This window comes from Suncus etruscus, chromosome 18, assembly GCF_024139225.1.
Source record: "Suncus etruscus isolate mSunEtr1 chromosome 18, mSunEtr1.pri.cur, whole genome shotgun sequence".
In the NCBI taxonomy this organism is placed as follows: Eukaryota; Metazoa; Chordata; class Mammalia; order Eulipotyphla; family Soricidae; genus Suncus; species Suncus etruscus.
Genome location: NC_064865.1, coordinates 33,314,365 through 33,335,642, shown reverse-complemented (window position 1 = coordinate 33,335,642; position 21,278 = coordinate 33,314,365). Strand labels below are relative to the sequence as shown.

Below are 21,278 nucleotides of genomic sequence, written 5' to 3'. Positions count from 1 at the left end.
AGTACAATAGGTAGGTGTTTGTCTTGCATGTGACCATCAAGACGCTTAATCCCTGAGCAGCACAGAGTCAGAAGTAAGCCCTGAGCACTGTTGGATGTGCCCCCCCCCCCCCAAAAAAAAAAAAGAATCGAGCTGAAACAACAAACACACAAAGTAAATAGAAAGTAAGCTTTATTTCTCTTAGAAGACAGGGCAAAGCTGTCATTGAGAACTGGAGTTTTGAGACTGCATTTTCTCTTCTGGATCCTGGGCTGTCACAGGGTAGACTATACTTTGATGTGGTGGTTTGGAATCTGTATAGATGAGCAGAAATAGTTATTTAACATTTTAATCACCTTTTGTACCAACCCAATACTTGCACATAGGTCCTCTTCAGCACTAATGCTCTTTACTGTTCCAACTTGCTTGGGGAATACCTCTTTTTCTCTACCACCTCTTACCTGACTGGTTCCCCAGCTGGGCTTCAGGCCGATCTCCCCAGAGCAGATGTTCAGGATCATTGAGGAAACGTTGGCTGCGCTGGCATGTTAGGCAAGTATATACTGTCCAGTGCTGCCCTTTACGGTCTGGCATGAAATATGGTAGAAGGAATCATGCAGGGGTCCTCAAACTTTTTAAACAGGGGACCAGTTCACTGTCCTCCAGACCATTGGAGGGTCTGACTATAGTAAAAACAAAACTTATAAACGAATTCTTATGCATACTGCATATATCTTAATTTGCAATGAAGAAACAAAACAGATACAAATACAATATGTGGCCCGCGGGCCCTATGAGGACCTATGAGGACCACTGAGAGGATGCAATTTTGGGAGAAAAAAAGGTTTCTAATTCTGCTTCCATTGTTCTCAAACAGGAATTCTATCCTTTTCTACTTTACTTTAGATCAAGGCCAAGCACCTTTATAAGAATTTTTAAACACCTGCCCTGTTTCCTTCTCCAATCTCATTTCTTGCCTTTGCCATCTTCAAACTCCATACTCCTGCACTCTCATTTCCTTGGCAGCCTTGACTGAGTCCTCACATTTGCTCAAAATTTCCATAACTTATTTATTTTACCATAATCTTCACTACCACTGGCATTAGTAAATATCATCCAATTTATCTATTTAAAGCTTTTTTTTTTTTTTTTTTTTTTTTTTTTTTTTTTTTTTGGTTTTTGGGTCACACCCGGCGGTGCTCAGGGGTTACTCCTGGCTGTCTGCTCAGAACTAGCTCCTGGCAGGCACGGGGGACCATATGGGACACCGGGATTCGAACCAACCACCTTAGGTCCTGGAACGGCTGCTTGCAAGGCAAACACCGCTGTGCTATCTCTCCGGGCCCTTTAAAGCTTTTTTTTAAAAAAACTTTTTCAGTTGTTTCACTTTAGCCTGTCCCATTAAAGCTGTAATTTCAGGGTTCAAAGCAAGAGTACAGTGGATACTTGAACACAGCCAACCAGAGATTAACCCCTGGTCCCCTGAGCACTGCCAGCAGTGATTCTTGAGAAGAGAATCAGGAGTAAGGCCTGAGTACCTCCAGGTGTGGTGCCAGAATCAAAGAACAGATACTTTCCCCCCCAAAAATCTACTAAAATTTCAATGAGACTGGGCCCAGAGAGATAGCACAGCGGCGTTTGCCTTGCAAGCAGCCGATCCACGACCAAAGTTGGTTGGTTCGAATCCCGGTGTCCCATATGGTCCCCCGTGCCTGCCAGGGGCTATTTCTGAGCAGACAGCCAGGAGTAACCCCTGAGCACCGCTGGGTGTGGCCCAAAAACCAAAAAAAAAAAAAAAAAAAAAAAAAAAAAAGAGACTAATGAATCTAGCAAAAATACTTGACACATATTAAACAGTAAAACTGAAATAATCATAAGTAAAACTATAAATCATATAATATGCATAATATATAATTAAAAATAGAAAAAAGTACTTGTTGGATTTGAGTTACTTTTGAGACTCTCAAAAGGGCTGAAGTGCATGCATCGCATGGGGGCTCAATTCTGGTCTCGTCAGCCCATGTCCGGAGTAGCCATGGGTGCGGCTTCAAAACAAACACTTTTGTTGTGCCAGCAGATAAATATGGTGATGGAATTCTGTTTCCTAAGTAACATCTATTATGTATGTATGGGTTGGATTGTCTTTTATGACAACATTTTCTAATTTATAAACTAAACCTGAACTTTAAAATCTGAAGTTTGTTCCAAGGGGTATTATAGTGAATTCCTGCAAATCCCGCCCGACAGCCATTTAAATCGAGATCCCAGCCCAGCCCAGGAGGAATCAGATTAAGCCGAGCCTCAATCTCCCCTGCTCGGCCCCAGCACTCACGTCTCTGGCGCTGGGTGCAAGTCAGGCCCGGGATGAGAAGGGAAGAGCAGCCCCGACAGAGTGTCCTCTTCACCGAGGGGTCGCTGAGGGCAGAGGGGGAAGACGGTCCGGGTGCCCGCCCACCGCCACCCCGTTCTTTTCCATCCCACTCGCCGCCCGTCTCACCGCCGCAGGACGAGCCGCTTCGCGATGGTTCTCTCGGTGTGACAGTAGAACCTCGCCAGCGCCTGATTCTCGGGGTCCTGCGCTAGGACGCAGTGAGCGGCCTGGGAAGGAGATCGAGAGGTCGGACACTCGGGGCCGGTGCCTCCCCCCCACCCCCTCCAGGCCGAGACGAGGACGCACCTGGTACAGGAAATTAAGCCGCTGGAAGGCCTCGCGGTCCTTCACCTGCCCAGCCATTCGCGCGGCGCAGCAACCGGCCGGTCGCGGCCCGCAGGCCCCGCCCCGGACGTCCCCGCAAAGCCTCTCGGGAAGTGTAGTTCCAGGCCCCGCCGCCTCTACTCCCTAGCGACTAAAAAGATGTAACCCCTCCACTCTCCAAGCCTTGCGTCCCTTTCAGTTTTGACATTCTAGTCTTCGTAAGGCCTATGATCAGATCATATTAGGAAGAAAGAATGAAAGAGGTGAGGATGTTAAATTGCCGAACGAGTTTTTTACAGGTTGACTATTGGCCCGTTGTTTTTCCTTGTGGGTTTTGGGTCACACACAACGGTAGTCTGGGACCACGTAGTGCAAGAACCGGGTCTCTGGCATACAAAGCACGTATGTTAGTTCTCTGAGCAGCGCCCCTCCATTACAACTGTATGTAGACAGGTCGTGGGCATGATTATTCAGTAAGACAGACCCGCCATACTCTCAAGTCAAAGTGAATGCCTATAAGATCTACAGGTGGAAGGAACACAGGATGAATATGTAAAAATCAGTTAAAAAAAGAGGGGCTTTGGAAAGAAACATGAGATGGAGGGAGGCAAGGGCTCCTAGCCTAGGATATTTCTTGTTGTGAAGTGCTGCTAGTTTCAGGTTCTAGAACAGAAACGGGTCCACAGCACCTCCTGACTGAAACTGCACCCAATAGCACATAGATGCCCAGGTCTGGTTGTTTACCATTCGTATTGTTTGGTTTCCTGCATTTACCTTCAGTTAATGACCATCAGTTCCTGAGGACAAAGGGATACTAAGTTGAACAGCAGAATACAAATGTAGATAGGGAGGACGAGCCTCTTTTCCTCTTCCAGGCTCTGTGGGGTGTGTGTGTGTGTGCCCACGCGCCCTTATTTGGCTTGGCAGGGCAAAAACGTTTGAAATATCTCCTCCCAGGCTGTATTTTAGAATGGTTCCCAGACTCAAAGGAGAGGAGCATTTTTAAAACGTAGATGGCCAGGACTCAGGGACTATTTCAAGTGGCTAAGTGCCCACTTCACAGAGCTTGATCCTCAACATATCAAAGGCCATGTAAAAACTGTAGCTAAGCTGTTTTGAATCTCTAGCACAATTATAATCATTGGTGAACACTATAACCAAAATGTGTAAGAGTTCGAAACCAAAGTTTGTAATGTCTAGGAATATGTGAAAGCAGAGTTTATAATTATAAAAAAAGAGGGAGAAAATGTAGGTTGTAAAAACGAGTCCAGACCTGCTAGACTGGGATCTACACACAGCCTCTCTCAAATCCCTTTGTATTTTTCCCTTTACTATTAGTTTTGAAGAATGAGAGCCACAATTCCAGATGCTCACTAGCGACCCCTGGTGGTGCTTGGGGGAAATCACACCAGGGTCTGCAGCAATGCAAGTGGCCTTATTCCCTGCACTCTTTCCTGTCCAATTGTTTTTGTGGAAAACATTTGTAACCATACATATATCTAGCTGCAGCTCACCAAGGGTTATATGTCAGGTTTTAGTGCTTGCACTCTTCAGCCCTGATGCTCACTGAAGGTTGCATTGGCTATAGTGCTGGCCAGTGAGTGATTGCACTTCCAGGACCTGGAGCTTACACAGTTTAGTTGCAGTGCTTGCCAAGGCAGTACTTGCACACATCTGCCTGTGAGGATCAGGCAACATGTGTACATGTGATGGTTCTGCTTGCAAGGTAGGCATTCTAAGTCACTGACCTCTGGGAAGGAGCAAGACTTTTTAACGCCAGTGATATTCAGACCTCAACATTTGTCAAATCATCACACAACACAGAAATCACTTCAGTGGATCCTTTGTTCCATCTTATGTTCACCAACCAAAGCATCTTGCCACAAAGAACCACAGTCAAGGCACAAAGGTAAGAGGAGAGTCTGGACAAAGTCCTATTGAGGTGGCAGAGGAACAAAATGCCCTCAATAATCTGCAGTCTCTTGTCCCAGTCTTCTGTGGATCCTGATTACCCAAGAAGCAGATAATCCAAGTTATTTTAGTTTGGTTTGGCATGCATCACTTTACCTTTTTGAAAGTTAAGTTCCCTAAAGGTTATTTTGGCCTAATATTAAAATGATTTACATTCTCTGAAAGGGGAATGGCAAAAGGTGTAGAGAAGCAACAAACAAGCAAAAGACTGGCTATTATAACTGGCTAGTTTCTGACAGATGCCATCAGGCAAACAGAAGTGGTCTGTCTGGATCTTCCCTGCATCTTCCCTTCTTCTATCCATTCTTAGAGTAAGGAAGACTGCATTTCCTTTTTCCCTTCCTAGCTTAGATACCTAGCCAAGTGAAGTAGATAACATTTTTTAAGGCCAGGGTTTTTAGATAGAAATACTTTTCTCTTGGCTCTACAACCTGACTCTCTTCTTCCCAAGTTCTCTTGAAGGGTAGACTGTCTTGCAGGTTATCAGGCACCTTGACCCTGGAAAAAGGTAACCAACCTCTCAGTCAATTCTAAGGAGACAGGCTAGATAAGCCAGGTGTGCTGATGGTTGAGGCAAGGACCTGGGCTCTCTCTTTTCTAACCCACTCCTCCCCATATTCTTACCTTTGTCAATCCTACTGAAATGACAGAGAAACTTTCCTTCATTAGTCTCAAGAAATCTGTTCCTCTAATCTCTTCTTCCCTGATTTTTTCATTTTCTTAATGCCTGATATCTAACCTCAGAAAATTCCTCAATATTTAGACCCTAAGAGCAGCTGCCATTCATCTTTATTCTATCTAGAGGTACAGATAGAATTTTCCTCAGCCAATAGGACTTTTTTGAGTCAAAGAACCCTGTGATAGGATGTATACAGGCTTGCTTCCTCCTGTGGTGTAAGTCATATTCTCCTAGACTTTTTGTTTCTGGAAAAGCTCTCATTCTTTCCCAACTCATACTGTGTAATACAAACCTGATAGACACCAAGAGAGCCAATCCTCTGGGAGACAGCTTGCGACCCCAACAGGAGAATGTACAACTATACCTCACCCAACCTACTGCTCATCACAAACCATTCTAGAAACCACGGTGCTTCTTCCAGATGGTTCGAGACAGGAACCAAGTAGGTATGAAGATGTTCCAGCAGGTTACAGGAAGGAAGGCCCATAGCTCTTGACCCTGCCTTACCCAAGTAATTTCCCATGTCCCTGTCATTCCCAATCTGTTGGGGGCCTGATGGTAAGTGGTGCAGCATTCTTCCGTCCAGCACGAATGCCTGGGTAGAAGAGGGGCCAAAGTTTCTCAGTAAAATTATCAGTGAAGGTATATATATGAGAACGGTCTGTGACGTTATAAAAAGACAGTGTGCCGGCCTCGTAGTCCAGGAATATGCCAACCCGCTTAGGTTTAACTTTGATGTGCAAAGGGGTGAAAGGCGTGGTGGTGGCTGCATACTTGTCCCCATTCCATAGCCGAACCCGCCAGTAGCCAGTTTCAGGAAGCGGAGTCAGTTCGCCTTTCCGGCTCACGGAGTCCCGGCACACTCCCACTGCCCAGTGGGTCTTGTCGCCCACCTCCACCTCCCAGTAGTGTCGACCTGAGGTGAAACCCTCAGTAGCCAGGACGCAAGGGTAGAAGGTGAAACGCTGAGGTGTGTCAGGGAGATCCCGAAGCCTTGTCTCCACGAACTTGACGCTTTTACGATCTTCTGACAGGACTAGGTTAGGATGAGCAGTCTCGGGGTCGAGGGTCACGTCCGCTGGCGGGAGAAGCCAGAGTTGGGAGCTAGATGAGGATGGGAATAGCTAAACACTCCTTACTCTCTTTTCCAGTTTGCCTTTACAGAGCCTGTTCCCTACGAAGTCCCCAAATATCATGGCTTGGCTAACTTTCCCAATCCCTGGTCACCTAGGGAAGGGGTGGGAAACATGGCTTCACTTCTCACCCTGGCGCTAAGACCAACAGATGCAAGGACTGACAGTTTAGGCTCCTGCCTGCTCTTCTCTCTATCCCTCTCTGACATCATTATCTTTTCACTGTGGAGAAAAGTGTCAGGCAGTCTCAGGGCTAAAAAGAATGGAAAACATTAAGAAGAATACAGAGCAAGATAGCATTGTGGCCTACATAGGGTGGTCATGCACCTATTTTCCTGGTTCAGTTCTGGTTTGACTTTTTTTTTTGGTTTTTGGGCCACACCTGGTGGCACTCAGGGGTTACTCCAGGCTCTGTGCTCAGAAATTGCACCTGGCAGGCTCAGGGGACCATATGAGATGACGGGGATCAAACCCAGGTCAGTCCTGGTTGGCTGTGTGCAAGGCAAATGTCCTACTGCTGTACTACTGTTCTGGCCTCTGGTTTATGACTATTTTCTGAGAAAATATTTAAGAGAGGGCTACTTTAGGCAAATTTATAACTGTTTTCTTTATCCATTTAGAAAAGTGGGACCAAAAAATAGATGACACCTAAGGCTTCTCACCTGAAAGCCAGGTAAAGGTGTGGGTATAGGTATAAAGAGTGATGGATAGGATAATGGGAAGCCTAGACAAAGAAGGATCTAAAGACTTTCTTCTCTGCTATTTTTTTCTGTTAGTTGCCTTTTGGGAACAACTCACCAATTAGCTGTTTAAGGATTTTCCTTAGGGCAAAGTACTGTCGGGGGAAATTGCTGAAGTTCTTTTCCAGCTCTATGGATACTGAAGTCACCTCCATGGTCTTCACCTTTTCACATCTAGGAGTGTAAGGGGAAGAAAGGGTAGGGTCAAGGGAAGCTCCAGCTGGGTTTGTATTAAGATATTGTCATCTATATGGGAGAAACTAAAATTTTCCACCCTCCCACTTTCTCCTTCCTCCTTACAAATACCCGCTTACTGCTTTCTTTTTTCCAGTCTATGAAGACTAGTTCGTGCACTGGACAGATTCTCACTGGCTAGGCCAGAGCTAACTCAATGGGTTAAGTAAAGTTGAGCCCAGGTTTGATTCCTGGCATTGACTGGTACCTAGAACATACTAAAAGTGACCAGTACTGGGCTAGATGTGGCCCAGAGCACTTCTGAGAATGGCCCCAGAACAAAAAGAATGATTCTTTCTTGGGCCAGGGAGATAGCTCAAAGTATACTGCTAAGTATGACACCCCTCCCCCCCAGAAAAAAAGAATGCCTTATTTTTTTAGGGCACTGTTAAATTTCATAGGGACGAATAGCCAACCAACTTATGTTTTTTTCCCCAATCCTTTCCATCCTGTTTGTACACAATTCTATCCACACACATAGTTAGACTCTAGTTTTATATTATCTTGCATCTTCTTCCTTACCAAGGGAGTCCCAATATTCAGAGGAAAGGATAAAAAAATCCTTAACTCCATGATTTGCTATCCAACTTTATGGATGCAAAGAACCTCTCCCATATTCTACCCAGAAATTTAATGATATTTTCTCATCTTTATTCCTTCCCCACAACCCCAACTTCCTTACTGTAAAGACTTCCCTAAGCTAAGCCTAACTCACTCCAAGAGATATAAGAATCACTTACTTTTCCAGGGTACTTTTGACATCCTAGAGGGAAGGAGAAAAGAAAGCAATATTGGTCCTGGTATTTGAGGGTCCTAAAGGCCAAAAGTCCCCTCTCCCCAAAGTTGTAAACTACGTATGGGCATACTGAAGGTCAGAATGTAAGAAGAAGAGCTTCAGAAGACTCAGAGTACATCTTCCTCAACTTAATCCCTACTTTCAACTTTGACTGTCATGAAGATTAGGGATACGTATCACTTCTAAATGGTTTCTGTATGTTTGTCTTTGCTCTTTAACAACACTGGGAGCTCACTGCAAGGGACAGGGATTGTATTTGCTCTTTACTCTGTCCCCCAAGTACCCATTACACACTTAACTCCTTGAGGATCTGTATAGATAACTCCAGACTGGTGGCATAGAACAAATTACACCTTCCTGTTTTGGGTATCCCCCATCTGGTACTGGCTAATAAGTTATTAATAATTGTGTGCCAATCTTGATTTGTGAATACTTGGGGTCCAGAAGACAAAGAAGACAAATCTCTGTCCCCCAAGGAATTCCCAGTTTAATGTGGAAGGCAGAACACACATACATGAAAGGACATAAGAATAAATACCAAGCAATACATAACATGCAGATAAAGGTACAAAGGTACAGCCTCACAGTCAAATGTTGAATCTCTGGTCTCTGAGAAATATGTTCCCTACAACCTTGCTAACACCATTCATCTTAAGAGAACAAATAGCTTCACACATTTTAGAGGTGTTATTTACATATCAAAAGCAATATGTTATTTATACATTATTTCAAATGTCCTTCAAACTATGTTTCTAGTTTTTGAAAGCACTTAGGTAAATCAAGTTGCAGGACTCAAAGTAATGGTAATTGCATTTATACAATTTTAATGCATAGTTTTTTTCACTAATTCAGACTAAACTTCTCTCCTTTCAAAAGAACCAATTTTTCCTTTGGTACAAATTAAGCACATAATTGTTGACAAGACATAAAAAACACAAAAATTGGAAGGGAATGGGAGAAAAAAAGAGAAACTTTCTCTGGAAGAGAAAGCTAGATTTAGAGGAGCTGAGCAGAAGAATGAGCATCCCGGATTGACAAAACGGTCAGTGCAAAGCTATACTGCACTTGACCTGAGGGGCTAGGCAGGGGCAAAGGTCGAACCTTAAGCATCTCGAAGCCTGACTGTAAGCACTTGCCCTCCACCTCTGCAGCCAAGTGGGCCAGGTCCCGACGCTTGTCTCCTAAGAGAGCAGCATTTTCTCGGAGGCGCTGTAGAATGTCTTGTTCCTCTTCCTCCAGCCGTGAAAGCAACACCTGCTGCTCTTCATCCAGCCGCCTGTGAAGCTCCTCAAATTCCTTTAAGATCTGCTGTCGGCGACTCTCCACTAGTCTCTGAGAAAAGAGAAAGACATTTTGTGTAGTAGGGCTAGAAGGACGTATTTTTGTGTTAAACCTGGCAGTGTTCAGGGATTACTCCTGGCTCTGTGCCCCAGGATCACTCCTGGTGGGGCTCAGGAGGCAATATGCAGTGCCGGGATAGTATCCAGCAAGGCAAGTGCTTTACCGACTGTACTATCTCTCTGCTCCAACTATGCTTTGCTGTAAGTACTGTAAATTTGAATTAAAAGACTTCCACTGCCACAGGAAACAGTAAGACTCCCATGTTTCTTTCCATTTTTCTTTTGGGGGACACACCTGGTAGTGCTCAGAGGACCATATGGGATACTGGGTACAGAATCTGGGTAGGCCATGTGCAAGGCAAACACCGTACCCACTGTGCTATTGCTCTGGTCCTTCAATTATTTATTTATTTATTTATTTTTATTTTTATTTTTGGGTCACACCCGGTGGCACTCAGGAGTTACTTCTAGCCTTGCACTTAGAAGTCACTCCTGGTAGGCTCGGGGGACCATATGGGATGCTGGGCTTTGAACCAGGGTCCATCCCGTGTTGGCCGTGTACAAGGCAAACACCTTACCACTATGCTATCGCTCCGGCCTCTGGCCCCTTAATTTTAATTTTCTTTAACAAATATTGGCTCCAAGTCCAGAGAGATCATACAGTGAGTGGATAAGGTGCTTGGCCTGCATGTAGCTGATCTGTGTTCAATCCCTGGCTTTGCATATAATCCTCCAAGTCCTGGAAGGCATGATCCCTGAGTACAGAGCCAGGAGTGAGTCCTGAGCACAGCTGATGAACTGAAAGCAAAGACCATAGCAGAGATTAAAATCCATATAAATAATGGGGCCGGGCGGTGGCGCTGGAGGTAAGGTGCCTGCCTTACCTGCGCTAGCCTAGGAGACGGACCTCGGTTCGATCCCCCGGCGTCCCATATGGTCCCCCAAGCCAGGAGCGACTTCTGAGCGCATAGCCAGGAGTAACCCCTGAGCGTCACCGGGTGTGGCCCAAAAACCAAAAAAAAAAAAAAAAAAAAAAAAAATCCATATAAATATTAACAAAAAAAGGGGCCCGGAGAGATAGCACAGCGGCGTTCGCCTTGCAAGCAGCCGATCCAGGACCAAAGGTGGTTGGTTCGAATCCTGGTGTCCCACATGGTCCCCCATGCCTGCCAGGAGCTATTTCTGAGCAGACAGCCAGGAGTAACCCCTGAGCACCGCCGGGTGTGGCCCCCCCCCCAAAAAAAAATATTAACAAAAAAATTATTTTGTTTCTTGGGGGTGGTGCTTGAGAATTACTATTAGTGGACCATGTCATACTAATGATCCAAATTGGGCCTCCAGAATGCAAAACATGTGCACTAATTCTTTGAAAATTCCCTGTTAAAAAATTTATATATATAAAACTATATACAGATAATATATATAAAACATATATATTATATATAACCAAGGTGGGCTGAAGTAGCCACATACAAGGCTAAACATAGGGAGAAAGCGTTGGAGCACATGCTTTTTTTTTTTTTTTTTGGTTTTTGGGCCACACCCAGTGACGCTCAGGGGTTACTCCTGGCTATGCACTCAGAAGTCGCTCCTGGCTTGGGGGACCATATGGGACGCCGGGGGATCGAACTGCGGTCCGTCCTAGGCTAGCGCAGGCAAGGCAGGCACCTTACCTCTAGCGCCACCACCCGGCCCCATGGAGCACATGCTTTAGATGTGATTCCTGGCACCACTACAAATGACCTCTGTATAGTTGTCAGGAATAGTCCCCTGACCAAAAAGAAAGTCAGGAAGTGATGGGCCACAGAGATAGTACACAACACAGTACTTGTGTTTGAATTTCCAGCACCACATCTGGTTCTCTTTGCAATGCTAGGGGTAACTCGAGCACAGAGCAGGAATAGTTTCTGATTACCTCCCAGTATGAACCAAAGTCCTTCAGCCCCCACCAAAAAAGGTCAAGAAGGGAAAGACAATTAGTGGATGGTTTTAATCAAATAAAGAATGCAGAATTTATATAAAAAATTATATATAAATTATAAATTTATAAAATTATATATATATATATAAAATAAATTTATATAAAAAATAGTAAATGAACTAGTAAAAAAGACAACTATATTCATTTCAGTACTATTTACTAATAGCCAGAATCTGGAAACAACCCAGAGGCCTGACAACAGACGACAGATGAGTGCTAAAGAAACTATGGTACATGGAGCCGGAGCAGTGGTGCAAGTAGTAGGGCATTTGCCTTGCACGTGCTAACCTAGGACAGACCTTGGTTTGATCCCCCAGTGTCCCATATGGTCCCCCAAGCCAGGAGAGATTTCTGAGCGCATAGCCAGAATAACCAGAGTGTCACTAGGTGTGGGGCCCCCCACCAAAAAAAAAAAAAAAAAAAAAAAAAAGAAACAGTGGTACATATACACAATGGAATACTATGCAGCTGTCTGGAGAGATGAAATCATGACATTTTCCTATATATGATGGACATGGAAACTATTATGCTAATAAGTCAGAGGGATAGACACAGGCAGTGGTGAGTGCAGTTAGAGAAATAACTACACTGACAACTATCATGACAATGGTAATGAGTGAGAGAAATAGAATACCTGGGCCGGAGAGATAGCATGGAGGTAAGGCGTTTACCTTTCATGCAGGAGGTCATCGGTTCGAATCCTGGCGTCCCATATGGTCCCCCGTGCCTGCCAGGAGCAATTTCTGAGCCTGGAGCCAGGAATAACCCCTGAGCACTGCCGGGTGTGACCCAAAAACCAAAAACAAAAAAACAAAACAAAAAAAGAAATAGAATACCTATCTTGAATACAGGCAGTGGGTGTGGGAGGAGAGAGATGGGGGCTTTGATGGTGGGAAGGTTGCACTGGTGAAGGGGGTGTTCTTTTCTATTACAAAACCTAACTAAAAACATGTTTGTAGGGGCGAGGAAAAAAACATGTTTGTTATTATGGTGCTTAAATATAAAAAAAAAAGACAGACTAAATCTCAGGCTCTGGAAATGAAGAGAAACGGATGGGTGTAGGAGAAGGTAGAAACAAGAAGATATTTGAATTTGGTGGTGGGTGTATAAACATCTATTGGTAAGAATCTGCAAAATGCTACGGTGTTGCAAACAATGCTAAAATGGTAAAAATTGACATAAGAGCTCAGTAACATGACATTAGGGATCAGGATAACCCTCTCAGCTCAACGGGCTAGATGCATATTTTGTATGCAGGAAACCAAGGTTCTATTTGTAGCATTTCATGGCACTCTGAACTGTCAGGAGTGTTTCTGAGAAGAGAGCCGCCACTGACAGGTCTGTCTTGAAAAATAATAAACTCACTCACCAAAAAAGAAAAAATACCTTTCTTTCTCTCTAAGAGGTATCTCTATTATTCCTAACTTGGAAGCTTTAGCTAATGCAACTTACTGTCAAGAAAAGTAAAGTGCAAATACTAGTAGTAAGTCAGAGATATGATAGTCATCTTTTGTATACTACAAGACATCTGATAAAAATCTGAGTTAACTGGATAGTATAAGCATCAGTAAAACTTGAGCGACTGATATACAAGATAAATTTTAGGACAGAATCTCTGAAACAATTTCAGAGAACTGACAACATCCACCCCAGTACCAGAGTCTAGAAGTTTATTAGTGTAATGATAATAAAATTGTTTTTAGGTTTCTGGGTTACATCCAAGAAGTTCTCAGGGGCTTGAACCCAGGCTTCCTACAATGCAAAGCACAGACTCTAGTCCTGTGAACTAGTACACTGGCCCAACTCCTTAAAATTTATAACATTATTGTATCAGCTAGTACAGGACTTAAACCTCTGAAATTCCTAATTTTTTTTTTTTTTTTTAACAATTTCAAGTATCAGCTACAGCACTTTCTGAGGTAGATCCCTACTGTACTGCCACTGCAACAAGTCAACTCTCCAAAGGATTCTCTAAGGATCCTGGGTCTGATGGGGAGGAATTAACTCAAGCGGGAGGCAAAGTGAGGAAGGACTCTGGAAAAAGTTGACAAGGACTGAAAGGAAGGGGTAACGGCAAGTAGTAGGGTTACAAAGTCACAAAATCAAAGGCTCACTGGCTCAATTTCTATAGTTTTTGCTATGCCTTTCCATTGTGCCTTTTCAGGCACACAGTGCAACACCATTCCCTTAACATTTACTCACAAGCAAACAGTCTTCTATCTTATGCTGTGTTTAAGAGTGATGCATAGGTAGTATCTAGGATTTCTTATTGTGGTCATTAGGAGGCAAGAGGTCTTTCCTGCATAAACTGTGTAATCCCTTCTGTTTTGGCCCACTGTTTATTTGTAAAGCAGTCGCTCTAATGGGTATAAATTCTCCCTAGAATTATTTTGGAAAAGAGGGGCATTACTACTCACCAATAAGTGTGAGTGCTTTTAAGGATGTTATAACTCTCTTCTATTATGTGAGAAGTCCTGAAAGATGTATGGTTTGGCACTAATTTCTAATGTTCTGAGTATTCAAAATCGGTGAGCTGAATGCACTGTGCAGTGCTGGGGACTGGACCTACTCTAGCTATCACAGCCATCTCTCTGGCCCAAATTCTTATATAATTTTCATATACAACTGACTCTCTTTTTGGGGGGGTTGGGACACACCTGGTGGCACTCAGGGGTTACTCCTGGCAGGTTTGGAGGACCACATGATATGCCAGGGATTGACCCCTGATCGGCCACAAGCAAGACAAATGTCCTACCTGCTGTGCTATCACTCTGGCTCCTACAACTGACTCTTGAATAGCATGGGATTAGCAAATGGTACCTACTTCCCAAATGGTTAAAAAAAAATCCTGTAACTTTGACTCTCCAAAAACTTTAACAGCCACCAATGAACAGAAGTTTTAGGGAGAATATAGTCAATCAACATTTACTTTGTATACTATATATTACATATTGCATTCTTACATTAAGCTAGTGTAAAAAAAAAAGTTAAGGTTGAAGATTAAGATGGTAGCTTGGCAATAGAACCTTGGTTTGATTCTCCCATACTAGGAAAAAAAGGCTGGAGTGATAGTATACTACAATGGGAAGGAAGTTTTTTTTTTTTTTTTTTTTTTGGTTTTTGGGCCACACCTGGTGACGCTCAGGGGTTACTCCTGGCTATGCGCTCAGAAGTCGCTCCTGGCTTGGGGGACCATATGGAACGCCGGGGGATCATCGAACCGCAGTCCGTCCTAGGCTAGCGCAGGCAAGGCAGGCACCTTACCTCTAGCGCCACTGCCCAGCCCCAATGGGTAGGAAGTTTACATTGCATACAGCCAACCAAGGTTTATCCACAACACTCCATGTGATCTCCTGAGAGTACAGGAGTGATTTCTGAATGCCAAACCAGGAGTAATCTCTGAGCATTGTCAACTATGGCCTCCCAAACCAATTTCCTCTACATCCTACCTCCCCAAAAGAAAGAGAATAAGAAAAGACATTTATAAATTTATTGGGAAAAATCCCCTGTATAAGTGGACTTCTATAGTTCAGACTTACATTGTTCAAGTTTTTTTGTTTGTTTGTTTGTTTTTAGGTCACACCTGGCAGCGCTCAGGGGTTACACCTGGCTCTACGCTCAGAAATCGCCCGTCAGGCTCAAGGGACCATATGGGATGCCGGGATTCGAACCACCGTCCTTCTGTATACAAAGCAAACACCTTACCTCCATGCTATCTCTCCGGCCTCACATTGTTCAAGTTCTAATAGTACCTGAATGTGTGTCTGTGTGTGTTGTGCCAGGGATTGAAACCAGTGCTCCATACATACAAGTACTCTCTATTGCCAAGCCATATCCCTGGCCCAATATTTGAATTTTTTAGGAATGGCTAAAATTCATCAAAATTTTCTCTTTTTGTTAGGAAAAAATAGGATCACACAGGTACTAACAATCTAAGAAGACGGTAGACTTGTCTATTCAGAAAAGTTTTGTCTTTGGTGAGGCTAGGAGTCTTACAGGACTGGTTGGGAAAGTACATTAGGAAAAAAATGGGGAGTGGGTCAGGAAGAAAAGAAATCCCTTCTCACTCCCCAACACCTACATTCAGCAAGTACATGGTAAGAGGGATTCTCACTGTTTATACCAGAATTTCAGGTTGGAGGAAGGTAAGCCACACAGAATAGGACAGGAATGTAGTTTAGAATAAGGCAGGGCTCTTGCCTTGCACATATTTCATCTTTCTTAGCACTATAGCAAAAGTTATTTATTATTTAATGTCCTTTATGCTAGTAGTCATGCCCAAATATACATCAGATCTTATTGTCAGTAACTTTAATATTTTATTATACTATATTCTAATAATCTACACCCTAGTCTTTTTATTTAAATTAATTTTGGGGGTCCATACACAGTAGTGCACAATGGAATATGCGGTGCTATAGTGAGTCTTGAGCTACTGTGGCTAAAGCACATGCTTTTAGCTTTTCAAGCTGTCTCCCCAAACCCTGATTTCCTGGTCTCTGTTTATTTTTTGGCTGGGTTTTTTTGGGGCCAAGTCATCAAATTAAGGTATAATGTTTAAAAGATCTAATAAATCAATGTTCAAGTCTAAAAAAAGTGTACAGCACTTTTTTCTAATGAGTAAGAACTGGTGTATTACATACTGCGAGGTTAATTTTGGTTAACTCTAGTCATTACCTTGAGTTCACCAGGTTTCTTCTCTTCAGAGGATTTGCAGTGGTTGATCTCTTGTAGCTTTTGCTCCAGGGGCTCTAGGCACTTCTGCAGTTTTTCCTGAGGGATGAGAAGAGGGAAAAGAGGCATTTGAAGCTGAGTAGCATATAGTTTTATTAAACAAAAATTTGCTTTCGGGCCTGGAGAGATAGCACAGCGGCCTTTGCCTTGCAAGCAGCCGATCCAGGACCACCAAAGGTGGTTGGTTCGAATCCCGGTGTCCCATATGGTCCCCCGTGCCTGCCAGAAACTATTTCTGAGCAGACAGCCAGGAGTAACCCCTGAGCATCGCCAGGTGTGGCCCAAAAACCAAAAAAAAAAAAAAAAAAAAAATTGCTTTCATTTTATCACCTTAATCCACTCTTTCTTACCTGTCATTTGGATCATCAGCTTCCTACAGGTCCCTCCTGTGCTACCAGGTAGTACATTACCTTCCTTGCTCACCAAACCCTTTTCAATCTCATATTTGTTCAGATGTCATCAACTACCCATTTTCCTGCTCATATATAATTGCCAAGATAATCTCTGTACCTTGAGCTTGTCCTTCCTCCAACTATGACCACCCACATATAAACTTTGAATTACACACATTATTAACTACTTTAAATACTGTATCTAAGATTTTAACAAAATTAAGCAAAATACATGATAAAATGCTAGATGTTAAAACCTTTATTTCCTATTACTAAAACATTTACCCCACATCCCTGCAGTGTTAAACCAAATGCCGTATTATTCATTACCTAGGAAGTTGTAAACTACAGAATTGTTCAGTTTTGTCTGATGGGATCAATGAAATAAAGTGATGTTGGGGGCTGAGCTGTGGTGCAAGCGGTAGAGCGCTTGCCTTAAGCGTGCTAATGTAAGACAGACACATTTCAATTTCAGTCCTGTATGGCCCCACAAGCCAGGAGTGATTTCTGAGCAAATAGCCAGAAGTAACCACCAAGCGTCTCCGGGCATGGCTCAAAACCAAACAAAAGAAAAAAAGAAAAAAGTGATGTTACTTATTCCCACTAACATTGGGAAATCAGAAGCATTTTGAGCAAGATGACAGAATGAAGAAATCAGACTTCTTTGCTTGTTCCTAGGCTCCAGTTCATATTGTTTCATTCAATAATGTGGCATATTTCAAGATGACACATATTCAATGTTATAAAAGAGAGCTTTAGAGTGCTCACATCACTCTCCTTCATACTTTGTGCATCTTTTTGTTTGTTGGGCCACACCTGGAGGTTGTTCAGTAGTTACTCCTGGCTCTGCACTCAGAAATCACTCCTGGCAGTCTCAGGGGACCACATATAAAATGCTGGGGTTTAAAACCGGGTTGGCCACATGCAAGGCAAACACCCTACCTGCTGTGCTCTGGCCCACTTTGCAGATCATCTGATCAGATATTCTATGCTCCTTCTGAGTTTATAGCCTTGAGGGACTAGTATCTTGCCCTCAAGAACTTTTGTTTTGGGGCCACACCTGGTGCTCAGGGATTATTATTCCTGGCTGAGATATCAGGAATCATACCTGGCGTTGCTTGGGGGACCATTTGGGATGCCAGGGATCAAACCAGGGTCGCCATGCACAAGACAAGTACCATACCTTCTTGTACTTTTGCTTAGGCACTCCCCACCCTCGGATATTCTAACTCTTTACCCAGGAAGCCCTTTACTCTGTGCTCCTCCCTCATACCCAAGCTGAGGCCAAGTGTCTGGTTCCCTACCTTGTACTCCTGTGTGGCATCATCCAGTGGCACAACGGTGTGGGCCCGGTGGGTGTGAGAAATCGCACATATCAAACATACAGCCTCCTGGTCCTCATAGCAAAAAAGGCTGAGGGCCTCGTGGTGCTGGGGACAGAGGCTCTCATCCCGGATCTTCCGCTTCACAGCCTGGAGCTGCTTGGCAATTTCTACCATACTGCCTAGTTGTCGATTAGGCCGTAGACTGCGGTATCGGGATGTCTTTCGACAGACTGGACAAGGGAAGTCCCTCTCTAGATCCTCCCACCAGCGGGTGATGCAAGCTTTGCAGAAGTTGTGCCCACACTCAATGATGACAGGCTCCTTCAGATATTCCAGACACACAGAGCAACTCGCCTCCACCTGTAAGTTTTCCAGAGCCGCGGCTGTGGAGGCTGCAGAGGCCCCCGCCTCTAACAGACTGGTTTCTGCCATTATTTACCTTAGGGATGAGAAGAGGGCAGAGAAAAGAAAAATGTTAGTTTGAGGTTTCATATTTTTGACCCCTGTCAAATTCTAACTTCAGGCTTAGTCCCATCTTGGTATTCACATCTTTCTTCCACTACATTCAACCTCTTTTGTTTCTCTATTTATTGTGACAGCAAATAACCAATATATCCCTAAATTAGAACTTTTTTTTTTCTAACAAGTTTGGTAGAGTATAAGTACAATAAAACCCAAATGTGTCAAGACTCCTTTTTTTTTTGGTTTGTTTCTTATTTTTGTTTTTTGGATCTCACCTAGTGGGTGCTCAGAGGTCACTCATGACTGCACCCAGGAAATCATTCCTGGTGGTGCTTGGGGGACCATATGGGATGCTGGGGATTGAATCCAGGTTGGCTGCATGTAAAGCCAACACAATCCCCACTGTACTCTCTTTGGCCCCTTATTTAAGTTTTCTTAAATCGGGGATATTTTGAAGAATAATGTTACCGAAGGGTTTTATTCCAACAGTTGGAACCTAAACATGATTCTTTGCAATGTTCTTTCACTCTTTCAAAGAAGTGGTTTCCAGTCACTGATCTATGGAGCACTGCTGGATTGCAGAAGTAAAAAGACTGAAAACCACTGATTACAATCACTTCTTTTTAGGGAAGTCTGATGGATACTTTCTTATTCAGATAGAGGAAGTGTGGCCTCTTGGAATAAAATGATTCGCCCAACATCCCTTTTTTTGTATACATTGAAACTGCTAAATTGATTAAAGTAATGATAACTACTAAAAAAGTTATTACTACTTTATTATAAACGTTTAGAAGTTTAGGCCAACTTCTTATAAGAGAGTTGGAAATTCTATTTTGAACATTCAGCAATGGCTGGAATCCTTCAAAATAGCTATTGACAATTAATTCCTTGGACATCCTTCAGCCCAGAGGTTCTGGAATGATTGTAAACTAAGATAAAGAAAAATGGGCTGGAGCAGTGGTGCAAAGAGCAGGGCATTTGCCTTGCTAGTGGTAACCTAGGACGGATCGCGGTTCGAACCCCCAGCGTCCCATAAGGTCCCCCAAGCTAGGAGTGATCCCAAAACTAAAAACCAAAAAAGATAAAGAGGCCATCAAAATTTCACTCAAATCCTCAAAAGAATTAGAAGTGCGTGAAAGAAATTTATAAAGTAGAGGCTAATTCTCTATTCCATCCTTAAAACATTTCGTTTCTCCATAAAATAATCTTTTTCTTTTTTTTTTTCTTTTTTTGGTTTTTGGGCCATACCCTGCGATGCTCAGGGGTTACTCCTGGCTGTCTGCTCAGAAATAGCTCCTGGCAGGCATGGGGGACCATATGGGACACCGGGATTCGAACCAACTACCTTTGGTCCTGGATCGGCTGCTTGCAAGGCAAATGCCACTGTGCTATCTCTCCGGGCCCAAATAATCTTTTTCTATAACCTATAACCACACTACCCACCTTCAACTCTCCACCCGGGAACTCAACAAACTGAAGAAATTAGAAATTACATCTATGTGACCAGAGAAGTGCCTGTGCAGCTTGTTGGGTTCGCCATAATTAGTTCTCGAATGCTGAAGGCACAGGAGAAAAGAGTTTCATTTGGAGTGACAGCTGATAAGTTCGGTAAACCTGAATTTCCCTCCATAATCAGGAGAATCTGATAAGATTGGTCTCTACCTATAGGAAGCTAACGTTTTTGGTGGTGGTGGTGGTGGTGGTTTGAGCAATATCCAGAGGTGCTCTGGGCTTCCTCCTGGCTGTGTCAGTAGTTGGGGAAACCATTCTAGATGGTGCTGGGGTTGCCTTTACACGCTATGCTCTCTCTCTGGCCCCAAACCTGGCTAGCAACTCGGATCTTCCCAATCATCGGGAAATCAAGTGGCTTTCTAAGCCAGGGTAAATTACACTATATGCAGAGTTAGGAACCAGGCCCGATTTAGACTTAAGGAAAAATAAAAGTGGATGGGGCTTGAGAGATGGCTCAGCTGTAGACTGTTTGCTTTGCATGCAGCGGATCCAGGGCGAACGGTAGTTCGAATCCCGGCATCCCTCGAGCCTATCATGACTGATTCTTCTGAGCGCAGAGCTAGGAGTAAACCGTGTGCACGATCGGGCAGGACCCAAAAACCAGGAAAAAGTGGAATGGAAGAGAAATGGGTAAAAGAAACTGTAGGCACAGTGAGGATGCCTCTGGGTCCTGGAATCTGTGCTAAAGGGCAAATGAAGTTCAAGGCCTCGGGTCGTGGCTCCCAGTCCCGGATCGGGAGTTGGGAGCTCGGAAGTGAGCAGGAAGGTGCAGAGCCACTCGGTCCCACCCGAGCCCCGTCTTCTCCCGCCAGCCTGGAGCCCGGGGCTGGGCTCGGGGTTGGGGGCAGAGGGAGGAGCCCTCGCGAGCAGGCGGGCGTCGGGCGTGTCCGGGGCGACGGGCTTGACGGGAGGCGGGTGCTCGCCCCGTGACGCCACGGAGCCCGCAGCGACGGCGTGGCGGCCGCCCCGGGCCGGGCGGCGGCGGGCGCGCGAGGGGCCGGGGCGGCGGGTAGCCAAGCAACGCCGGACGCGCTGACGTCGCCGGGTGGCGAAGCGTCCGCCGGGCCCGAGGCGGGCGGAGGCGGCTGTGCTTACGTGCGGGGGGCCGGTGACGCAGCGGCGGCGGGAGGCGACGCGCACGGGCGGCCGGCCGAGCGGGGCGGCCCCGGGGGCCGGGCGCGGAGCGGCGTCGGGACGGCACCTACCTTCCCGGCGTCGCGGTCCGGGAGCGCGCGGCGCGGAGCCTCCGGAGCGCAGCCTGCCGCCCTCCTTCCTCCTCCCCCCGCCTCCGCCCGCGGCGCGACG

General features: G+C 44.7%; 3 protein-coding genes across 3 annotated transcripts in view; all 3 read right to left on the bottom strand.

Annotated features, from left to right (window-relative positions):
• PRR3 (proline rich 3) overlaps positions 1-21,278 on the bottom strand; it is a 641,937-nt gene that overhangs the window by 204,384 nt on the left and 416,275 nt on the right. The window lies entirely within an intron of this gene.
• On the bottom strand, positions 155-2,713 carry RPP21 (ribonuclease P/MRP subunit p21). Its single transcript, XM_049765446.1, has 5 exons — positions 2,657-2,713; positions 2,477-2,577; positions 2,312-2,394; positions 441-566; positions 155-293 (listed from the first exon to the last, which is right to left on the bottom strand). Exons 1-5 carry the CDS (start codon positions 2,711-2,713, stop codon positions 202-204), a joined length of 459 nt encoding a protein of 152 aa, XP_049621403.1. The 3' UTR covers positions 155-201.
• Positions 4,502-21,239, bottom strand: TRIM39 (tripartite motif containing 39). Its single transcript, XM_049765368.1, has 7 exons — positions 21,179-21,239; positions 17,979-18,438; positions 16,226-16,321; positions 9,329-9,559; positions 8,172-8,194; positions 7,256-7,371; positions 4,502-6,402 (listed from the first exon to the last, which is right to left on the bottom strand). The coding sequence occupies exons 2-7, from the start codon at positions 18,429-18,431 to the stop codon at positions 5,855-5,857; spliced, it is 1,467 nt and encodes a 488-aa protein (XP_049621325.1). The 5' UTR covers positions 18,432-18,438; positions 21,179-21,239; the 3' UTR covers positions 4,502-5,854.

Bases quoted from the DNA above. Each gene is read 5' to 3' on its own strand.
- RPP21 (XM_049765446.1), bottom strand. From the start codon at position 2,713: ATGGCTGGGCAGGTGAAGGACCGCGAGGCCTTCCAGCGGCTTAATTTC. The intron at 567-2,311 runs GTGAGTGCTGGG...ATTTCATGCCAG, and splicing joins TTGCACCCAGCGCCAGAGAC to ACCGTAAAGGGCAGCACTGG. The intron at 294-440 runs GTAAGAGGTGGT...TCATCTATACAG, and splicing joins CCAGCTGGGGAACCAGTCAG to ATTCCAAACCACCACATCAA.
- TRIM39 (XM_049765368.1), bottom strand. From the start codon at position 18,431: ATGGCAGAAACCAGTCTGTTAGAGGCGGGGGCCTCTGCAGCCTCCACA. The intron at 7,372-8,171 runs GTAAGTGATTCT...TTACACTCCTAG, and splicing joins GTCAAAAGTACCCTGGAAAA to ATGTGAAAAGGTGAAGACCA. The intron at 6,403-7,255 runs GTGAGTTGTTCC...TTCTCCCGCCAG, and splicing joins AATCCTTAAACAGCTAATTG to CGGACGTGACCCTCGACCCC.